This window comes from Sebastes fasciatus, chromosome 20 (assembly GCF_043250625.1).
Source record: "Sebastes fasciatus isolate fSebFas1 chromosome 20, fSebFas1.pri, whole genome shotgun sequence".
Classification (NCBI taxonomy): domain Eukaryota; kingdom Metazoa; phylum Chordata; class Actinopteri; order Perciformes; family Sebastidae; genus Sebastes; species Sebastes fasciatus.
In genome coordinates, this window is record NC_133814.1 from 5,418,013 (window position 1) to 5,441,970 (window position 23,958).

The window sequence follows — 23,958 nt, forward strand, 5'->3', positions numbered from 1 at the left end:
CTCAGGCGTGAATCATCGGCCAGTGTATATGTTCCACTCAGTCTGTGATCCAGACAGCTGATGTGCTGAACAGTGGAGCTCTTTTATGCCGGCAGGGTGAGGATGGATGGAAAGACATGAGGGACGTGATGTGGTGAGGAAAAACAAAATAGGGGTCAAGGAGGACGAGGAAGGTGAGTGCCACTTTTAGCCAGCAATATGATGGAAAGAGTTAAGACACCCGGTCAGGGTTTTAAGGTTAAATTCACGCTGCTGCTGTGAGACACTTTGCTCCCTCGATGTTTACACTAGTAATAATCTGTGCCAGGTTGGTGTCCTCAGTCTGGGGTGAAACAGAGAGGTTGGCGCTGGGACTTAGTTCTTGATGGTGAACACACACCATTCTAATTTTATAAAAAAAAAAAAGAAAAGCTAATTTAAAGAAGCAGGAGTTGGGAAGCCAGTGGAAAACCCAAGAATTGTATCTTGACAGTTCTTTGACACCGTAGTAACTCAAAAGAGGCTAGGCTTTAGTAAAGGGATGATACAGTATATGATATTGAAGGCTGGACGAGAATGATCAACTATTTGGTTATTCGTTTGTTTGTGTAGGTAATCAATTTTCAATTTTGATATTCGGATATATGTTGTTCTTTTTTTCAACCCCTCTGGGTTACAAACATGCATGATACACACCAAACCTTTTGGAAAATCCTTCTTAGGGCGTTTTCACATTAGGTACGATTAATCCGTACTGTGCCCGATTACGATAGCCCCCCCTCTCTGCTCAGCTTTCACATTAGTAAAGTTGTTCCGTACCCGAGTACACTCGCGTCATCATCCACGTGTATTTGTTTATGTTGAGATCAGCTGTTATTAGTAGTGGAGCATCGTAAAACACTTCATTCAAACTGGACAGAAACAAAATAAAACTCACCAATACTGTCGTCGTTAGTCTTTCCAACAATCACCAACTCTGGTTTGGTTGAAATAAACTCTTATTTTACCAAGTTTGATGTGAAAATATGCCGCTCTACACGTTGTCTCTCTCTCTCTCTCTCTGCGCTCTGAGCAGCTGAGCATCTCTCGTTCTTCGCAGACAGACCATTAAACTAGTTAAATAAAATAACAAACATCACTCAACCCCATCGACTATTGTTTATATTTTAAGGAACCTCTCGCCGGCCTTCCTGCTGTATCATCCACAGCCGTGCAGCTCAGAGGATGAGATCGGCGCATGCTGCGCGCAGATACAGACATAGATATGAAACAGTTTTAAATGTATACAGATTTCAGAGGAGACCGGCGGTGTTGAAAAAAGCCTGACCTTTCAAAACTACTCGCTAACTGCTAACGTTACTCATGTTAAACGGCGGTCCAATTCCGTGTTTTGGTACGGTTGGCTTTCACACCTGATGCGAACCGTACCCGAGTACGCATGATCCGTACTCCAGACCACCATTTCAAGTGGACTCCATTACGGGTCGACGAACCGTGCCCGAGTAAGGTACGGCGCATTCACACTAATCAATCGAACTGGACTTTGGTGACAAGTGTACTCGGATCCGGGCCCGGGTCCCTAATGTGAAAGCACCCTTATTCAATAACAAATAACAATACAAACAACTATAATGTAGAATAACATAATCCTTAAAATGAATGCCTTTTAATTAAATCAAAAGACACAAGTTGCAGCGCTAGAGAACAGAAAAAATGTCTTTCCTGAGTCATGTCATGGAGACAAGGGCCCTTGTCGCCGTTGCTTATGTCGAGGTGAAACCCATGCGAGGCTCGGACCGAAAGGGCCGAGAGGAAGCCACCGCAGGCTGCATTATACACGTGCTCGCACTGCCGGGATCGCCGTTGCTTAATGCGCGGTCTCCACAAATATGACTTTGAGGTACGTCTACACACAGAGGGACGAGGAGACGCTTAGCGCAGACACAGCAGCCTCAAAGTGGCGCCGTTTAGGCTGAGCGTGGACAAAGACGCGTGAGCAACGTCCACACGAGCCGTAAAACAGCACCCGTGGACTCATCTTGACACATTTTTGTTTGAATAAGCATGCATGGGGGGAACCCTCTGATTGTGTGACAGAGGAATTGTGCTGCTTTAATGAGGAGTCCGTGCTGCCTACTAACTGAGAGGTTAAAGCGCTACTCCGGAAGCTTCTAATATTTTGCTGTTTAATACTACCGAAGCTCTGGAGCCCAAAAAATGGTATTCAGGACAGCCCTTATGATACTACAGTATCCATATGTATATGATTTTGGTGTAATTATTAGTAATACTCGTAATGATAGCTCATGGTCAGTATAGGTTCGTTGGAGGGAAGAGAGCTGCAGAGGTAAAAGACAAAAAAACAGGCTTGTTGTCCCTTGAAAATGTAACGTGAAGCTTTGATGCTGTTTTTAATTTAAACATACAGTACTTTAGGCTAACAGGCAGAAACCAAACCATTGTAAAGCATTACCCCAATTGCAAAAAAAAAGCAATTAAGACTTCTTAGCAATGCATAAATTATTAACATTGTTCTCAAAATTAATGGAAATAATTACATTTTAAAAATAGCTAATGGAAATGTGCTTCTAAATCCGATAGCTAATTTATTCTATAAAAACTGCTCAAATGAGGTTCCAGTGATGAGAACAAGGATCCTCTTTTGTGCATGTTGCCCCGTGTGCTCTCAGTAATGACAGAGCTCCGATTCAACAGGACCAGCAGTGCTGAACGTAAGGAGGGAGAGAAGAATTAGAGCGAGTCAAAGCAAGACAAATGGAGGGAGACAGGGCAGTGAAAGTAACAGAGCTGGAAAACACTGGAATTAACACAAGATGGATAAATGAGGGAAGTCAAGGTAGAGGAGACGGAGTGAATAGAGAGAGAGAGAGAGCAGGAGAGGGGAACAGAATAAAAGGAAAGAATGTCTATTAAAACATGACCATTATGGATACAGGAAGGAAGGAAAGGACTAGGAAAAGGAGGATTAAGTCCATTTAGTCAACAAATAATGAAAACTGAAATTAAACCACCTCGCACAAGATATTTAAATTGAATAAAATAAGCAATGTTCTCATAGAACCACAGTGATCAAAGCAAAATGGAGTAGATATTACACAAAGTCACATTAACTTGGGGACTCTGATTAAAAAAACCTCATCATTCCCCCTCAGGTAAACACCGTTAGCTCTGTCAGCACTGTTGCTGTTGTTTGCACCGTTAGCTGCGAGCACCCGGCTAAGCCGTCGTCATGTTGAGAGCCATGTGGAGGCAATAGAAATGCTATATAGACCTTTTCAAACTTTTCTGTTGCAATGTTTGTTAATCAATGCTGACAGGAAGTAAACTTGGACCACAGCTGTTGCCTGTTCTTCTGTTCTGTTGCAATGGAAAATGTCTACAGAGAACCTTTAAGTATGTGCTATTTTTCTTATCATCATATGTTCCATGAAAAAACAGATGACAATTTTCACTTGGCGTATTGAAATGTGTATGATTTATTATTTTCATACATCAAAAGCCAATTCACAGTAAAATAAATGTTTCACATTATGAAAATCCTTACACTAGAACTAAAAATAAAATAATAATAATCAGTCCATCCTTCATTCAACACATCTCTGAGGATCAACAGCCTTTACAGGCCGTGACATGAAATAAAAATGACGTGAGCCCCGTCCTTCAGGCTATATGTATGCTAGAGAGAGAGAGAGAGATGAGACAATAAAAAACAAACATTGATTTTCTTCCCCCCTCCCCATTCGTCATCCCCTTCTTCCCTCTGTGCCATCTGAACATTGATCATTTCTCTCTCTCTCTGTGTGTCTGTGTGTGTGTGTGTGTGTGTGTGTGTGTGTGTGTGTGTGTGTGTGTGTGTGTGTGTGTGTGTGTGTGTGTGTGTGTGTGTGTGTGTGTGTGTGTGTGTGTGTGTGTGTGTGTGTGTGTGTGTGTGTGTGTGTGTGTGTGTGTGTGGCAGCAGGGAGGATGTCTGCACAATTGACTTGACTATAAATTATACATTATCATCAAATAGCATTGCCTGACCAGAATATAGCCCTCGCCTTAGCTCTGTGGCCTTTTTTCTCATCTGTATAAAACCTTGAAATCTTTTCTAAGTGACATAATTTATCCTATACTGATGCAACATGCTTAAAAAAAGACATTGATGCATCCTACACAAGTCACGCTTAAGTGTCAACTGATGTAATATTATTATTAAATATTGTCAAAGAATGATACACACCGCACTCTTAAATCTATTTCTTCCTCGGCTGATGTCACACAAGGACAGTAGCCCAGCGGGGACAAACCTGATGTTAACAATGAGACGCGGCTATAAAGCTGACATCCCTTCTCTTTTCTTAAACGTGTCCTTGACTGAGCTCAGGTTACACACGTTTGTTGAGAATGATTCAGCCAGCCAGCCAGTCAGTCCCATGTGGTCCTATTATCTCTGCTCAAAAGCCTCTGCTATTCTATTGGGTTCTGGCAACACACAATAAGTCTCTCCCAAGGACCTCTGAAATGGAAGGGGCGGGAGGATCCCTGTCACCTGAGGCTAGATGTGTGTGTGTGTGTGTTTGTGTGAACTCCCCCTCCGCAGCCTCTATTTTATCTGCTTTCTGTTATTATTTGTGCCTGCCGCCTCTCTGCAGTCCCACTCCCCCTTCATCTCGAGGCGTCTCAGCCCGGGGCAGAAGGTTGTGTGTGTTCATAGTGTCTGGCAGAGCATGTGTGTGCATACAGAATACACAATGAGGGAGAACACAAGCTTCTATTAGGGAGAAAATGAAAAGACACGAGCCAAACAAATGGGAGAAATCAAGTAGAACCACGAAACCAATCCCCTTTAACCCACCCAACCATCACTGTCTGCCTGCTTGTGTGTACACAGAGCATAACTGTTTTATCTGTGTGTGTGTTTGTAGCCAGGTCCAAGAGCATGGTGATGGGCGAGGTGTCGCGGGGCCCATGCCGGCCGGCCTCCCCTAGCCTCCAGGAAGGGGCGCTGAAAACCGGCTGGCTGAAGAAGCAGCGAAGCATCATGAAGAACTGGCAGCTCCGCTGGTTCGTGCTGCGCTCGGATCAGCTCTTCTTCTACAAAGACGAGGAGGAAACCAAACCACAGGTGAATACTTCGGCCATGTTTGCACACTAACAGGACGGCGAAGGTCAAACCGGTCAAAGAGTCCCCGTTCTTTGGCTCGTGTGATTATATTTACACAATTAAATGGAGTTGTTTTTTTATCTTCGCCCCAGTGGCTCGGCGTCCCACTCTCTGGAGGGTTTTTACAGGATAACAAGTCAGATGGTGTTTATGTCAATGCCAGGCAGCAAAATATAAGAGCAGGGAATGGAAATGTAAAGAATTATTTTATCTGATTAATCAGTGTAAGAAGTAGGGCTGCACAATTAATATTAGTTTTAATTTAAAATGCGTGCTCTGCTCATAGAAAACTCTCCCACATATCAAATCAAGCGCTTCCTAAACTAACAGCAAGCCACCAGCCAGATGTTTGACTTCACTTTTGGGTATAGATATTATGTTATTATATACAACCAATATGTTTATCATTAAATTGAGGGCATCCAATTGTTGATCTATCTCTTAATCTTGAATATTTGGGTGAATATTTCTCTATTTGTTTTTCATATTTCAATATATATAGCAGTGAAAAATTGCAATCTTGTGATAAAAGGAGTCCAAATTTACAATTAAAGGGGAATTCCACCGGTTTTACACATCCAAGTTCGTTTGCAGGTCTTGGGGAGTACTACTGCGCATGTGAAAAAAGGTTGTATAAAGCCTTTTGTGGCCCCAGAGGGAGCTGCACAAATTGATAAATTGCCTATAGTAGTTATGTCATTTGAGTCGGTGGTTGGGTCTGAAGCATAGACTCTATATAAGAAGTCGATGTAGTCACCGTAACATCGGCCATTGGTTTGTGGATTGTGGTATTGAAGCCTTGAGTTTGGCATTTTGGCCGTTGCCATCTTTTTTTTTTTAGAGAGTAAGAACACAATGATTGCTGGTGGAATTGGCTGCGACACAAAGGGGCACCAGCTAAAATCTTGCCTAGGGCACCAAGTTGGTCAGGGTCGGCTCTGCCCGGAGAAAACAGACTAACAAGTCTCCCAACAATACTACCGTATGTGCTTTATTTTGTGAGAACAATGAAAATACACAGTGGTAATGATGACTCACCACACTCAGACTGTTTACGGTAAAACAAATGGCAGCTGTGGTTGCTTGAATTTCACGGTATATAAATACGGTAGAACTTTTGCTGCTATTACGGTAAAATTCTATTAGTACCGCAGATTTTACGGTTGAGATTGTTGAGTTTACTTACATATTTAACTGTATAAATACAAGTTTTTTTACCATAGAAAGAAACACTGTTTTGCCATATAATTAACAGGAAAACACCACAGCGTCTTAGTGCATTAGTGACGCCTGGTTTCCTCCTCCATTAGTACTCCATCATGAAAATATTTACGGAGCAAAACCCCCTAATCGATCCCAGTGCTTCTTTCACGAGGGGACGTCTTCTGTGGCCAGGTGCTGACTCACATTTCCCCATTATGATTTAGATTGAAGCTCACAAGCAATACATTACGGTAGCTGGCCTGGACTGACCTCACATCACGTCATTATAAACGATGCTGGGATGGACGGTCAACGGAGCTGACAGGCTTACATAGTCGTAACATGAGGCGATGATGTAATCCAACAACAAAAGACACACACACACACACAGACACAACCTTTAGAGCATAATAATCATCTCTTTACATTTCTGGCTGAAATCCCGACACCATTATTGATTTCTTCAGCCTTCACTCTGCGTGACTGCTGTTCATTTAATGTAGGCAGCAGCCGTCTGCCATCACTGTCTTTTAGTCAACGCACACATACACACTCGCACACACACACACACACACACACACACACACACACACACACACACACACACACACACTCGCGCTATATATACACACACACACACACACACAGAATGACGTGTTCTCCTCCTCGCCGTCTCCATCCTGTGGGGAACAACTGACTGAAGGCTTTGACAGACTGTCTTTAATCAGAGCTTGCCAATACCCGTCCAGCCTGTATTGATTTGCAACTCCCAGTGGATTCAAGTCACACACATGGTTGAATGCACACACACACATATACACTACTCTGCACACATATGCATACACACACACACACGTATCCTCCCCCTCGGAGAGCAGGATGTGTGAGAAAAAGTGTCACTCTGGCCTTTTTTTCCCCTCCCTCTCATCTTCTAATCGATAGGAAATTCGAGGCTGGGAGTGGTGGGGGGTTTTGATGGGAGGGCGGGGGTGTATGTAGGCAAATCGCAGCAACAGAACAAGACCATCCCCCCTACTGAGATGAAAAGATGTGATAATTGGTGGAAGGGAAGGCAACACTGACGCGGGATCTATACAGGTTTTTGTTTTTCCTTTTCATCATGTGGGGATAAATCCACTGCAGAACAAATGGACTTCACTTACTGGACAATGGATTTGTATTGTGGACAACAGACAAACACATGGGTGGTGTTGGTGGCGCTGGTGGTGGTGGAGGAGGGGATCATTAGTGCTCCGAATACAAAACGAGTCTTCAGCTGCAATTCATTACACACAAGATAAAATGTAATTTTTAAAGTGGCAAGACATGTTTTGCCTCCGTCTTTATTGCTGAATGCTATTAACGTGATGTTTGGATGCATAGAGCACCCGTCAATCAAACTGTGGGCGGGACTATGGCGTCTTTTCCTCTTAAATTAACTGTTGATGGAGTTTTAGTCGCTGTTCTTGCTCAGCAATGGTAACTAGCTAGTTCATGCTAACCGCACAGATCTTTCTCTATGAATACAAAAGAAGCTAGAAACATCAAATATTTCCTGTTGGAGGATTTATTAAAGAGGACCTATTATGGTTGTTTTCAGGTGCATACTTTTGGGGTTTTCTAGAACATGTTTACATGCTATAATGTTCAAAAAACGCTTTATTTTTCTAATACCGGCTGTGCTGCAGCACCTCTTTTCACCCTCTGTCTGAAACGCTGCACCCAGTCTGCTCTGGTTGGCCAGCTGGCCCACTCTGTTGTAACTGGTCAACCGAACCAAACTCCTCGGACTCTGCTCCAGCTCCGCTCTAACCAGCTTTGTTTGAGGGCGTGCTTGCTTTAATTTTGCTGTTTGATCACCAAATAATGCAAATTTTGTAGCACTAAGTAACCATGAAGACTGTGCTTTTGTTTGTTTTGCGGGTTGAGGGGGTTCAGTTATTAATAATTAATGAATAAATATTTATATTTGTTTGTATATATGTATACGTCTTGTTTGTACGTACTGCGTTTGCCATTTACATAATGTCTCTATGCTATTATTTTTATATGTAACATGGTTAAAAAAACATGTAACAATCTTCTGTTTACAATGGAAAAGAGCTTTAAAAAGAATGTGTTACTTGGTGACATCACCACGTTACAGAAGAAAAGGCAGGACTTCAAGCAAGGCGTTTCAAGCAGTTCAGGAGCAGTGTTTCTGTGGGGGAGAGTAACTCCCTTTGACGTGGAGTTTGGGCTTTATAACTTTGCAGACCTTTTACACGCACAAAAAACTATATACCACACTAAAGGAAACGGAGTAGAACAAAAGCATAATAGGTCCTCTTTAATGGATCTACAGAGCACATAGAATCCAAGGAATAACATTTCCAACTCTGCCCCCTTAGATTTAGACGTTTGATATTAGACAAATTCCAACAGAATTCAGTCCCTTCGTACTGGACTGTATATTTTTGGGAAACTTGGGATATTGACAGCAATTTAAAATAAAGTGCTGTGATTGATGGACCGCCTTGGGGGATTCATTGAAAGTATTAGCGTTTGCAGTTAGCTCTCTCATAGGATGATGCTTCTGAGCACTGAGTGTGGTGTGGTCAGGTTTTGTCAGTGGTTTACTGCTGCTGCTTTGACTGGGATCCAGTATCATTACAGCTTTATATGTGAGGAGACAGCTGTTGAAAGACTTGGCCGGAACTTCACGGCATGTGTTAAACAAAAGAGTGTGAGGTGTTTATGTGCCTCAATTTAAGGCCCATCCACATGGTACCAATCAATAGCAGAGTGTAACGCTTCGGCACTGGTGGAGGACGCAGCCTGCCAAAGTGAGAACGAGTCTTCTGGGGGTCCGGCGCTGGTGTTCTGGTCCAGGGTGATTGGCATTTATGTGCAAACCAGGTTAAACTGGGTGTGTCCACATCTGTTTGTGGCTCTTTTAAAGGCTCACGCATGCAGGCACAGTTTCATATTAATTGTAATAAAGCGTGAGAGCTCTACTTCAAAGTCACTCTTTCACTGAGCTAAGACGTAGAAAAGGACAAACTGTACCATCTATCCTACATTTCCAGCTTATACTGCTTGAGTGTGTGATTTGTGTTCTCGGGTGACGTGTTGCCTCCTTATTCATTCATCCTCGGCCAGCTACTCGTGTTATTCCGAGCACATAGCACCCTTGGGAGGCCCCCCCCCCCGCCCCGGTTCCTGCCCTGCCCCGGTGCTCCACCATCCATCCACAACCTCCACCCCTTCCATTTGTTGCCATGGCGATTAATGTTAGCGGCCCTCTGGCTGAAGCGCTTTGGAAGACTCCTCTCCCAGTTTGATGGAGGATGCCAGCGTGCGGATTAACGGGGCAGACCCACAGACGCTGGCATCACTTCACAGCCCACTTGGCCTCTCAGTTCTCGGGGCTAAATGGGTATTGATCTGGATAATGTATTCTGATAATCTGTGCGGGTCCCTGTTCAATCACAGGAGTAGCTGCTTAAAAATTTAAGAGGGAATTAAGAGTGGAGAGATAGGAAAAAAGGAAGGGGGAGGGAAAGAAGAACAACCAGAAGGCATGTTGGACAGTCAGAAGGTGATTTAAAGTGGACAAATGCTAATTTTCAGGTTCATACTTGTATTTTGGGTTTCTACTAGAACATGTTTACATGCTTTAATGTTCAATGTTTAATGCTTAATTGTTTTTATACAATACAGTCTGTCTGAATATACCTGACAGACTTCGTACTGTGTCTGAAACGCTCCGTTTTAGTGCCTGTCTCTTTAAGACCCCCTACTGAAAAGGCCCAGTCTGCTCTGATTGGCTTGCGAGGAAAATATGGTGCACCTTTGCAAAAGTAGTTCTCAAGCCATGTATTCTAATGATCCTGCGTGGGACATAGGAAGGGGAGCCAATCTGAATGGCTTGTTGAATCACATGTTTTCTGATCTAGGCAGCTCACAAAAAACTGACTGGGTTGTCTTGTTTCACAGTTTGTGGGTTGACCTCCTCTGAAAAAGTTTTTTTTTTTTTTTTTTATATATCCCCTTTAAGGGCTGAACATTTTGAGCAAAATATCTAATTGCTATTAAGTTCTATTAATTCAACTACAGGATCTGCATATGTGATCTCCATGGTATTAAACATTACTGTATCTACAGACGTATCTATACGAGATGTCCTGCATAAGAGATCTCCTCAAACTTCGACATTTCAGTCACAGATCCGCTGATTTGTTACGGATACAATGTTGAACGTACAAACTCACTGGATGGTAATAAATCTTCTTAGTGACCTATAGTATATGCAGTGAAAAAAAACACCAGGCAGGTTTAAATTAACAAAAAAAGCTGACTTACTCCAACAGAGAAGGTTCTTCTCCGTTAAAGTCAATACAAACCATGTAACAGGACTTTGTGCTCTTTAAAATTTCCATTTCGATATAAAAAGATTGTTCAAAGAGTAAGAAACAAGTAAAAAGAACAGGGAGGAATGGAAAGAAGTAAGGACATCATTACATTTATTTCAGCCTAGTATTTGAATGCCTCTCTCTCTCTCTGTTTCAGGGCTGCATACCTCTGCAAGGATGCCAGGTCAACGAACTCACAGCTAATCCGGACGAACCAGGAAGACACCTTTTCGAGATTGTACCAGGTAAGATCCACTTCCTCCTTCAGTCCCTCCTCCTCCTCCTCCTCCTCCTCCTCCTCCTCCTCCTCCTCCTCTTCTTACACCACCTTTACTTCTTGTCCCTAATTTACTCCACACCTATAATTCATTCACTATACATGACTTTTATGCTACTCTGGTTTCTGTAGTATGCTTTACTCTTCATCTTTCTACATATCTTGTATTCCCACTCTGTATACGCATTTGCTTGGATTATGAATAATTCACGCGCAATGTAAACTTGATAGCTTCCATCGGATTTGGAATATCAATAGGAAAGTGGTGGTTACACATGTAGATAAAGTTTTAAATCCAAGACCTGCCAACATGTATCCTGCTAGGGTTGAGCAATATTGAAATTCCCCTACTGACATTGCTTTAAGAAAAACTACGATATCGTCATCCAAAAAAAAAAAAAGAGAGATACACATAGACATAGATATCTATAGAGTGGAGATGCGTATGTTGCAATAGGCTACCTATACGTGGCCACAAACAATCGCCAAATAGGCGCATTTGCTTTCTTTTTGCTAACGAGAGCGGACATCTTTCTTGCTGGAGTTAGGGCTACATGGGGAATTATGTAGGCTACAGCGTCAGACGTATGCTACATGTTGTTGTTTCTGATACGCTACAACAGTGCGGGGAAGCAGAGAAAGAGAGAGACTGAATATAGCGCAAAATTCACAACAGGTATTGCATAATTGAATATCGTTCTGTTATCCTGGACACCAATATCGTGTTGAATGATAATCTTGTCATACACAAACTTATGATAAATGTTGTTGAGGAAAAACTGGCACGGCCATTTTCAAAGGGGTCCCTTGACCTCTGACCTAAAGATACTGTATGTGAATGAAATGGTTTCTATGGGTACCACGAGTCTCCCCTTTACAGACACGCCCACTTTGTGATAATAATGTTGCCTGTTGGGCTGCAGTTTGCCATGTTCTGATTTGAGCATATTTTTTATGCTAAATGCAGTACCTGTGAGGGTTTCTGTACAATATCTATCATTGTTTATTGATTTACAATAATACATTTACACATACATTTGCATAAAGCAATCATATTTGTCCACTCCCATGTTGATAAGAGTATTAAATACTTGACAAATCTCCTTTTCAAGGTACATTTTGAACAGATAAAAAATGTGCGATTAATTAATTAATCCTGATTAATCATGGACAATAATGCGATTAATCATGATTAAATATTTGAATGGATTGACAGCCCTACTAAAAAAACATAACAATTTGAACAGCAATTAGATGAAATGTTCTTTGATTAATGATCGTGATCAGAAATGAATTGTTTTTGTCTGCACTACCTACTTCAACAGATCTGTGTTAAACAGACAGTATAGTTACATGTATTCTCTGGTTGCTGTTCTGTATTCGGACAGCAGAGAGCACCATTAGCCAGGGGATTATCAGTTGCTGTAGTGGTCAATCTCCTTATCTCACATTGCATGACCACAGAGCTGGTAACATGTCGGGTACAAGTGTTACATTTTTAGCTGTGAAAGTCAATTCCTGCGAGAAGTACCATAAAATAAATAGGAAATAAAATAGCCTCTCCATCATCTCAAGCTACTCTGTGCCGGTAGATCTCAGGACTGTTAGTGAGCCGTCATGCTTCACATGTTGCACTCACGGCTGACACATAGAGAGGCTTTGCCTGCGGCGAAACAGTCTGATTAGATTGACCTCATGTAGCCTTTCAAGTTTTTACTCAATCTATACAACACTTATGTATGTTGAAGTGTGTTGGTATGTGTGCGTGGATGTGATGTTTTCAAATGTTGACCAATGTTAAGGCATATAAAGAAAAAAAAGCTCCATCAGTGGAAGCCTTTTAAGGGAGTAGCGCCTACCATAACATCTCAATTCAACAACCATGCAAGATAGCAGCTGAGCTCAGTGGTAGTATTGTACAATCTTCAGTGGTTCCCAACCTGGGTCCCCTCCCCCCCCCAGTCCCCTGTTCCAACTCTAGACCGCTGTAAAGTCCAAAAGTCAAACATTTTTGAAAAGAGATAGATGTAATCGTTTCCAAAATTCTCAACAAGGTAATCCATATTTGCTGGCGTTTAGCCTTTCAAAAGCAATATTTTCACATTCACAACAGGTTTTTATCCAACAAAATATTCTGCTTCAGTCCATATTTGTTGGCGTTTAGCCTTTCAAAAACAACATTTTCACTACGGTCAAAAACCTATTTGCTCTCCTGCTTGCCGCGCACAAAGCAGCAATCTAACAACACCATACATACCATTCATTTAACCACAATAACAAAAAACGACTCTAACAATATCGGAGGGCTCAGCTTTTTTAGATACAAGGAAGGGGGCGGGGGGGGGGGGCTTCAAGGAAAATAGGTTTGGGAACCACTATATCATTCACTCTGTCATTCTGGGAGTGTTTGCTCGGAGGTCTCTGCTTGTGTTTAGAATGGCCGACAGGGTTGTGAGTCTCTGTGTGTTTTGTTTATGGCCGGTCAACATAGCAGAGGGGTGAGAAAGAGAGAGTGCGTTTCTACGGACAGGCCTGCAGGCACTCAGCGACTGCATGGGAGGGAAGGAAGGGCAGATGAGAGTCTTGGAGGAAAGTAGTTAAGAGACAGGTAGGATGAAGAGAAGGAGGCAGCTCAAAGGAGGCCATGAGGAGACATAAGGTTTAGATAAATATACTAACAATAAGGGTTAAAGACTTATTTAATTTTGACTATAACCTGTTGAAGACTTTTAAGGTTTTAAATGGCTGCTCTCTCCCCATGCTCAACAACTTGATGCTGACTACATCTTCTGTTCACGCCATATTAGATTTGTTGGTTCCTTGGAGGGAACCACATGAGTTACTCTGCTCTTTCTTTTCTCTGTAATCGGATTAGAGTGATGAAGGCTTTACTCACTCCTGTTGTATGAAATGAATAGACTTTGAGATTTCAGGCGTCACATTGTGTTAAAAGTAACGCTTCGCGGAGGATAGTCATTACGGTGTCCAGTCATGTCTGCAGCTTTTTCCTCACAGCCGCGGCCAATTTGCACTGAACAGCAGCGGTACAGCTTCAAACCGAGAGCGAGCAGCTTATTGGGAACTGTCAGCCAGCTCTGGCAGAACACTAATCAGCAATGAGCTCAACAAGCACTGATGCTCTTTTACACAGATGCCCTCCGCTCTTATGTACTTCTATTCACTTCTAAAAGGAAAGCAAAGACTGTTGGTTAATAAAAAAGTACCACTCAGGACGTCTCAGCCACCATTTACGAGGGAGAAGAGTGGTTCTTAAGGGTTCTTTGACGAGTCCTTAACTCTTCATGGTTTAATAAACACAGGATCTCACAGGGTTGGAGAGTTGATCCCCGGCTTCTCCTGTTCATATGTCCTTGGGCAAGACACGTTGGGTGTTCTATTTGACAATATATTACTATCATATTAGGTTAAATTGTCATTTCTTGCTAGATTGTCTGAGAAAGATGTTTAAGGACTGTTTAAGGACTGTTTAAGGCCTTTTTGGATATTTCTCTGTTGGATAAAATAAGGACTATCATTTGTAATGTAAACTCCTTTATGTTTATATGTCAGTGGGACATAGTACAGGTGACAGACAGTTATACAGTCAAAGGTGTAACAGGAAATATATAGACATTAACATAAGAGGTATGAAACAGATGTTATGACTTTGAATATGGTGCAGATTTTTGCTGTTTTTTTGTTAGTGGGAGTATTGTTAGGTGTTTGTGCATGTATGAAAGTGTGTTGTGCAAGTGTGTCATATAATCATATGTCGATAACTTGGAGAGAGAGAGAGAGAATAGTAATGTTAATAAGTAAGTTCAATAACTACCTAAAATAGTAAGGAAAAGATAAAAGTAAATAGTAATAATATCAAAAATAATAAATGCATATTATTCATGTTATTATTATTAATAATAATAAAAATAAGTAATTAAATTAATATTAATTTATTTTTTGGTCTTTAAAGACAACATGCCGAGGAGGCGCAGAAACATAGAGTTTTAATGTATTCATTTTAAGGGAACGCTTAACTATATCCAGGATGAGAAAAAAAATTGAAAGAACCTCCCCTGCCCTCTCAAAAAAACTCACATTACCCTCATTCAGAAATAAATAAAAAAATATAAAACCCTCCCCCTTTCTTCCTCCTTTTCTAATAATTTCCGTACAGTCCCTTATGAATAATAATAACTACAGATGATTTAGTAAATGTTATGCTTTAAAAACCTGTTTCAGGCACCACCACTTTGTGTGTAGCACAGCATACTGTATATGCCTGCAACACCAGTAGTAGCAGCTTTGCCATAAATGGCAGAAAACCACACATCCAAGAGGCAAGACTGATAGCAGATTAGGGCTCCCAGACTGATGAACCCTCAATTTGAGGTCAGACCAGCCCAGAAATGAAGCTGTTGGGTTTCTCTCACTTTCAGCACCCCTTTTGTCCACTGTAACAGTAGCCTTGTCCTTCAAAAGAGCCCAGGGACCTTGGCTGTTCATCTGGGTCATGTCATTGACTGATGGACTTTGTTTGTGTGTGTGTGTGTGTGTGTGTGTGTGTGTGTGTGTGTGTGTGTCCAGCACACAGGCTGAATCCATTGGTCATGTTTATTGTGGAGATATGGAGTACACACTGCTGTTGGAAAAGGTAGATACAAGACAGATAGCAAGATGCTGGCTGTGTGCACCTCTTTATCCACGACTGTGGCTTTACATACAGATGTTGTCTATGTTTATAGAAGCAGATTGAGGATCCTAACTGATTGGAGAAAAAAAAATAGAAAAGCATGAAATCATCATTCAGTACAAATGTCTCATGTGCGCACAAGTTTAGGGTCATGGGTAGGAGTGGAGAAAAAATCAATTCACCTATGTATCGCAGTTTTTTTTTACGATTTTAAAATTGACTTTTTTAATGCCAGAATCGATATATTTGCTTCATTTGAGTCTATGTGGAGGTAGAAGGAAGTTACCGCTTTTATTGTTGTAGTCAGAGTAACGTGACATCATATCCGTTCCGTATCCACCACTCAAAACAAACGGTCGTCTGCCAGCAGTAGTGAGCACAAACCGGCAGATCCGACAGAGCAGAAAACAGCGGACGGTCTGCGTGGATACGACCTGCACCCTCACATGTTAAATCAAGCGTGTTAAACACTACACATCCAGTAAAGTATGGAAACACTTTGGGTTTCACACATTGCAGGAAAAGCAGAGCTAGACATCACGGCTAAAGCTGCAGGCAAACTCTGTCACGGACAGGAAATGTTATCGTATTGTGGTAACGTGCCGTCAAGCCAGCTGCCAGTTGCATCTCCGTAGTTAAATCGACCGACGCTACATCTGTAGAGCACCCATATACTGACATTTATGTTAAATGCATTGAAACGGCCCCGATGGAGCTGACCATGGATATATAGAGCTAACGGTAAGAGCTAGCGACAGATTCTGCGAAGTTAGTGAAAGTATACACACTTGACTATGTCTGGTTTTCAAAATAAGGTGTTAACAAAGGGAACTGTATATACAAAATACATATATGGAAATAAGATTGATTGGATTATATTCACCAGAAGTATAAAACCTAACATGTTCCTTACAAAATAAAATAGAAAATACGACTAATTTGTGAGGGAAATGTCTTTATTCTCTGATTTTTGGGCTGCTGGAAAATAAATAATGTCTGACAATACCTGATATATTTGACTTCAGGACATCACTGACTACATACATGCTGAAAATCAAACATTTTTACTGTATTAATTTAGATATTTTCCAAAGTAAAAGTCCCTAGAAGTGTATGATTAATTTTTTTCCAATGGTCTAGTGTTAAAAAAGCTAACAAATATATCGTAATATTGAATCGCAATACTCGTAGAATCACAATACTTCGAAGAAGAAAAAAATCGCAATGCATATTGAATCGGGCACTCAAGTATCGTGATAGTATCTAATCTGAAGATGGGTGTATCATCCCGGCCCTAATAGCCAGAATAAAAATCTCCATGTGTATGTATACTGTTTCAATACGTTCAACACAATACCTTGGCAGTCCGTTCTATCTTGAATGTTGATCAGTGAAAGCAAAGGAATCACTCAACCTGCTACTCCTCGTAATTTCCTCTTTGCATTTCAGTGAAATAACAGCAGTAGTTTGGCATGCAAGCAATTAAAAATTGGACTCCCACCATGCTTTTTTTTTTTTATCTCTATGTATTCCAGACGGAGCGAGCAGTGCACCCAAACAAAGCCTATTCAACAGTCATGTGGCCGAGTCTGATTTGAGCTTGTCTCAAAGTCTGTAGGCATGAAAGAAATGGGCAAATAACTGGGTATTTTAAAAATAATCTTTGTATTTAACGGCTGACTCAAGGCTATAAGCCCTCTGTTGTGGTAGTGTGAAGCAATTAAGCCATCTGGAAAACAGCACACACACACACACACACACACACACACACACACACACACACACACACACACACACACACACACACACACACACAAAAATACACTCGGCCTGTGCAAACGTGACAGCTTCTGCTAATTAATTATGGTGGACTAGTCGTTTAGGCAGCCCACACACTTGGATCCTGTACAAACACACAGCATTTTTCTATGTTTTAGAAATGTTATTTTACCAAGAGGCAACAACAAATCCACATCTGAGTTCACACGTAGTCTATTTTCCCTTTGACCTCTATAATGTTAACAGATCTGTATATGTTGGCCATTATGTTGATCCTCATTGGGTCTGATTTGTAGCCAGCTTTTGATCCACAGCCTTCAAAAAACATTGTAAGATGCATATAGGGACAAATAGGGAGGTTTAAAGGAAAATATTCTGTTGTCAAATATCATGAATTTCAGATGCACCCAAGGAGAAAGTAATTTTTTTGTTCATGATTGGACATTTCAGAGATACACTTATTCGCTTTCTTGCCGAGAGTTAGATGAGAAGACTGAGACCTCTCTGATGTTTGTACCATAGACTGTATTTAAAGATGGACGACATGACAACTCCCCAAAAGTGAAGTGATAATATCTTGATTTCCTCCTGGTGGCTAGCTGCAGTAGAGGTCATGAAGCCCCTCCATGCTAGTAGATGGAACATAGGCCAACCTAAAAAGTCAAAGTGCATGTCAAAATGTTTTTTCAGCTGGGTGACTCATGCTAACATGCTCTGACTGTGCCCAGCTCGTGATTACTAACTTTTTTAATTTTTTTGGACATACTATACTATGACTTTATTGTTTTTTTCAACATACTATACTATGACTTTTTTTTCTTTTTTCGACATACTATACTTTGACTTTATTGTTTTTTTTCAACATACTATACTATGATGTTTTTTTTCGACATACAATACTATGACTTTTAAAAAAAAAAATCTGACATTCTATACTATGACATTTTTTTATTTTTTCGACATATACTATTGATTTTCTTTCGACTTAGCATACTGAGACTTTTTTTCGAAATACTATACTATGACTTTATTTTTTACGACATACTATACTATTACTTTTTTTCGACATACTATACTATGACTTTTTACAAAAAAAATTTGACATAGTATACTATGGCTTTTTTTCGACATATTATATAATGACTAATTGGTAACTGTTCACAAAACATAATAGACATGATCACTGACTATTTGTGTAACAATTTAGCCACAAATTCACATGCTGACCATATACACGGTTTTGATATACTATGACCTTTTTTTCGACATACTATACCCTGGCTTTTCAGGACTTTTTACAATACAATACAATACAATACAATACAATACAATTTGATACACTTTATTGTCCCTTTGGGGAAATTTGTCTTGGACTCAACTGCTGCACACCAACAGCTGCCTCATCAGCAGCATCAATAAATAAAAACATTAAAAACAAACAACAATCAACATGTAAACAGAGAAACACATACATTGCACATTATGCATATTGCACAAAATCTGCATCAAACAGCATAAATAAGAGAGTAAGATAAGTATACCATGAAGCTATTGCGTAACCCTACAGCCTCAAAAAACATTATTTAAAATTTTGATCGAGGTTGTCACTTTAAAACGGTTCATTTTGAATTGGGGGACATACTATACTATGACTTTTTTTTTACATTTTATATTATGACTTTTTTTAAATTATTTTCGACATACTATACTTTGACTTTTATTCGACATACTATACTTTGACTTTTATTCGACATACTATACTATGACTTTTTTTCCACATAATATACTATGGCATTTTTTTATTAATTCGATATACTCTACTCTGGCTTTTTTTCAACATACTATACTATGACTTTTTTTATGATGGTGAGTTTGGAGCAGAGGATGTCTGGGATGATGGCGTTGAACGCCAAGCTGAAGTCCACAAACAGGATCCTTGCATATATTCCTATGGAGGCGAGTTGTTGCAGAATGTAGTGCAGTCCACCGACCTGTTTGCCCGGTAGGCAAACTGCAGAGGTTCCAGCAAGGGTCCTGTGATGTCCTTCAGGTGGGCCAACACCAGTCTCTCAAAAAATGTCTTACCACAGACGTCAGGGCAACGGGCCTATAGTCATTTAATCCTGTGATGGGGGTTTCTTGGGGACCGGGATGAGAGTGGAGCATCTGAAGCAGAAGGGGAATTTCTCATAGCTCCAGTGATCTGTTGAAGTGTTTTGTGAAGATGGGGGCCAGCTGGTCAGCCCAGTCTGGGCCTCGTGCTTCCCTTATCTTCAGTCTGTGAAAGAGCCAACACATGTAGGTCTATCTGCGGACACACAGTAGCTACAGTTAGGGTTAGGAAAAGATTACTTTTTTGACTTTTTTTATGACATACTATACTATGACTTTTTATGAATTTTTTATGATGTACTATACTATGACTTTTTATGAAATGTTTGATGTACTATACTATGACTTTTTATGAATTTTTTTTCGACATAGTATACTATAACTTTGTGTGACATCTTTATTACATACTATACTATAACTTTTTATGACATACTATGACTTTTTATGACATTTTTATGATGTACTATACTATGGCTTTTTATGACATACTATACTATGACTTTTTATGACATTTTTATGATGTCAACATGCACTATCTGCAACCATCTTGGACTCTAACCACTGGCGCACTTTACACTTACTTACACTATACATCCTATATACCACTTTATAGACTGTATACACTATGTTCACCCATTCACTCAGTATCTTTTATATCTCTATTATTGTTTTTATAATTTTTGTATACCTTTACACCTCCTGTGTTTCACTCTGTTTGCTGATGTTGCTGCTTTGACACCTGAATTTCCCTCCGGGGATTAATAAACGTTCATCTTATCTTAATTTATCTTATGTACTATACAATGACTTTCATGACATTTTTATGACATACTATACTTTTTATGACATACTATACTATGACTTTTTATGATGTATGTTACATCGACTTTTTATGACATTTTTTATGAGACTATACTATGACATTTATGACATACTATACTATGACTTTTTTTATGATGTATCAGCGATACAACCGCAAGAAAAAATAAATGAATAGAACAAAAAACGAAACCAATCCAATATACAAGACATTTTGGAGACAATAACATACTAGACATACCGTGTGCTTCTAGCATGGGGAACAACAGGACTCGGCCAGGAGGTGCAGGATGTTGGTGCAGTATAGTACAGCTCAGCCAATGGGGACAGCATCCAGGTTGAGGGACGTGACATGCTCTAGGAAGAAAATGTTACATTAGAAGGAGGTGTTTATTTTTCTCTAATTCCAGTAGCTGCCACTACTTTCTGCTGGTTTCTCCTGGTGGCTTACTAGACTACATGACTTAAGATTTTTTTGCTGTGTATACACAAACACTGACAGTCATGCTTTAACCACCCACAGATACCAACCTAGCACTCTAAATGTGGGTTAGTATGATAATAAACATACACTACTGTGAATACAACACATTCCAAGAATGTTATGGACACAGTGTATACTCTGAGGATGTTAGTGAAGATGTTACACCAAACCAAAAATCACATATCTTGGACTCTGGACAACAATGTTCTTGGCATTTACAGTTTGAAGAAGAATGCAGATAACTAAATAAGAGATGCTTAATATATCTCAAATTGTATTATAAAGGTCATTATGTGAGATTGCTTTTCTGTATTTAATTCAGTCTCCATCTTAAGTGATCGTTGTTGGGATGATTACCTCTCAATCAAACAGAAAAGGCAGGACTGTCATGGCTTTTCAATTGCTGCCGGATTGCTTTTCTCTTTTTACAATTGTAGATTATTTAACAAGAGCCAATTACAACCTCAGGCAGCTTCGGCCCCGTTCGGTTAATATTTAGAAAGTTATGTCTGTGCTTGTTAGTCAGTTTAGATGAAGCTATGGAGCCTGGTACCATGTCTCATTTAGTATTTTTGAGGAAAATGTTTTTCTGTAAACGGCTGAAATGACGAGTGTGGACAACAGAGTTTTATTGAAGCACGCATCAACTTGTACTCTATTAGCTTAAGCGGCATTTTCAAGAAATAGCTGGAGCCACGCACACACTTCCTGTTAATGGCGTGATCACTTTTGGGTTATAGCAAAAACGGATTTTGCGCCGAATATTCCATTCATACAGTTCAGTGTGAATAATCCAAAGTCTGCACTGCCTGTATCTCACAGAGATTGATTGGCATTGTCTGTTTTCCCTCTGTGTCTGTGTGTATACAAGTTTGTTTGGCAAAGCTTGGAGGACAGCCCATCTCCCTGCTACTGCACACACACACACACACACACACACAGAGACAGACAGAGAGAGAGAGGGCGAGAGAGAGAGATCCTTGTTACATTCCTCCTCAGGGATTTGCTTCTCCCCAGGGGGGCTGAGGGAACGGACCTGCTGCCCACACTGCTGAATGAAAGAACCGGGAAGAAAAGAGTGAATGAATGGACGGAGTAAATGAGTGAAGGGCAAGAAGTGGGACCCGTTTGACGGGTTTTGTCTCCGCTGGCATCGAGCATGCCTCACTGGCAGGTCCTGGCCGTCGGTGCTACCTGCGTACTGATCTGCTTCCAAACGGGCGTAGCGGCGACGGAGAAGCCGCTTCATGCTGCAACTTTAGGCCGGAGCCAGTCGCAGCTCCTGCCTGCGCCGCTCACTCAGACATGGGGCCGGTGTGCTGCAAGCCGGACAGACTGAAGAAACAACATCTCCAAGGTAACGGGGAACAGATGCTGGAGATTTTTGAACTAGCTCTGTAGAGGCTGAAGTTGGAGATTTGTGAGTAGCTTTGAGACTGATGGAAGCTCAGATATACAACCTCTACTTTATGGCTTTTTTGCGTAATATTAAAAGGCACTGACTCCTAACTAACGATTTTTTTAGATTATTGCACCTTTAAACAAAATCTACTCTTAAAGGATGATTTATTTCCGATGGTTCAGCTAGACACAGACAAACTGCAGACTGACTTTGTGTGCAAAGTTTTGCAGTAACCCCACTTCTGCAAAATGTTTGAATGCGATGAGTGGATGAGTTGTTGCGCAACATATAGAAAAGTGAAGTATTTGGTTGAATAATTCTGACTTTAGGTTCAGATTTATTCAGTTTTTTAAAAAAGATGTACTACAACTTTGACCTTGGTATCTAGTTAGCAAGGCAGGTAGTATGATTTGAAAATGAAAATCACCTGGTGACATAAAGAATCGTCTGAAGCAGCTAATAATTCATTTTATTTGCAGTTATCAGAATCAGAAATACTTTATTGAAAAACATGAGGTCAGATCTGAAAAGCGGCCGTCAGACCAGGTGGTGATTTGTCTTTTTGTTGTGGTTTTGTATTCCTGCATTTATTGGGAGGTTATCCATGACTTTCTTTAGTCTGGCCAATATTGTATGTGTATTTTGCATTGTTTATATTTTTTATGATTCAATACTCTTTCCCTCCCTCTGTTATGTTTTTTTGCACAGCTTTTAGCACTTTAATCTCATTACCAACTCTGTCCTGCAAAACTAATCCCATTGAGACAAGGCTGTAATTACATTTTGTTAAGAAAAATGTAAAAGTGATCTGTAAGCTTAAGTATTTAAGTGCTAAAATGGCTTCATACTACTTGGTGAAAACAGTTGTTAAGTGGAGGGTTGAACATGCTGAGCAGAAATGTTGATTTTTATTAACTGCCAACACAAAGTAGCACAAATTCTCTCTCTCTCTCTCGCTCTCGCTCTCGCTCTCTCTCTCTCTCTCTCTCTCTCTCTCTCGCTCTCGCTCTCGCTCTCGCTCTCGCTCTCTCTCTCTCCCTCTCTCTCTCTCTCTCTCTCATATAATACCAATAATAAGCAGCACAGAGGTCGTATGAAGTTAATCCCCAACCAATTCCCAGCGCCCAATCATCAGTCCCATTATTAATAGAGGACGCGGCCTGAGGGGCATAAGACATGCCAACACACCAAACGGTGTATAAACTGCATGACCTTTGCTAGGCCAGGAGAGTGGTTGTATAGTTGCCAATCTGCGCTTTCATAAAGCAACTAAATGCTTAACTGTTGGAAAAAAAACATCTGTCTCTAGCATGTGACTTCAGCAACTTGAGGACTCTCTAAATGAACTTTAAAGGTGCTAAATTTTCATTAATTTAGCAGCAAACAACTACTTGCTATGTAAAGATATAGAGGAGTAATGTCTACCTGAGCAGAGAATGAAGTCACTCTCTCTCTGTGTGTGTTGTTCACCGAGCTTCTCTGTGCTTTGTTAACATAGCCAGGCAGACCGTGCATGCTTTTAGTGCATGTGAGCGTGCCCCACTAGCTAGCTCACGGCCGCCGCTCTGCACTGCTCTCATACGGTGGTTATAGATGATAACGCTGTCCCGATCTACGGCATCATCACGGAAGATGTTAAGGAACTTGGGACG

At 40.7% G+C, this 23,958-nt stretch overlaps 1 protein-coding gene and 1 long non-coding RNA gene across 5 annotated transcripts in view; one reads left to right on the plus strand and one right to left on the minus strand.

Moving 5' to 3' along the window:
* The window catches only part of LOC141758694 (uncharacterized), a 457,042-nt gene that overhangs the window by 426,486 nt on the left and 6,598 nt on the right, over window positions 1-23,958 (minus strand). The gene's annotated exons all lie outside the window — the stretch shown is intronic.
* Window positions 1-23,958, plus strand: part of arhgap22b (Rho GTPase activating protein 22b) — a 53,220-nt gene that overhangs the window by 13,741 nt on the left and 15,521 nt on the right. For 2 of the 4 annotated variants that reach the window (XM_074620313.1, XM_074620315.1), the window contains 2 exons: window positions 4,908-5,107; window positions 10,901-10,988. In XM_074620313.1, the coding sequence (XP_074476414.1) occupies window positions 4,908-5,107; window positions 10,901-10,988 (288 nt within the window). Of the gene's footprint in view, window positions 1-57; window positions 174-4,907; window positions 5,108-10,900; window positions 10,989-21,843; window positions 22,262-23,958 lie in introns of those variants that run through there. The other 2 variants (XM_074620314.1, XM_074620316.1) reach the window with 2 other exon arrangements.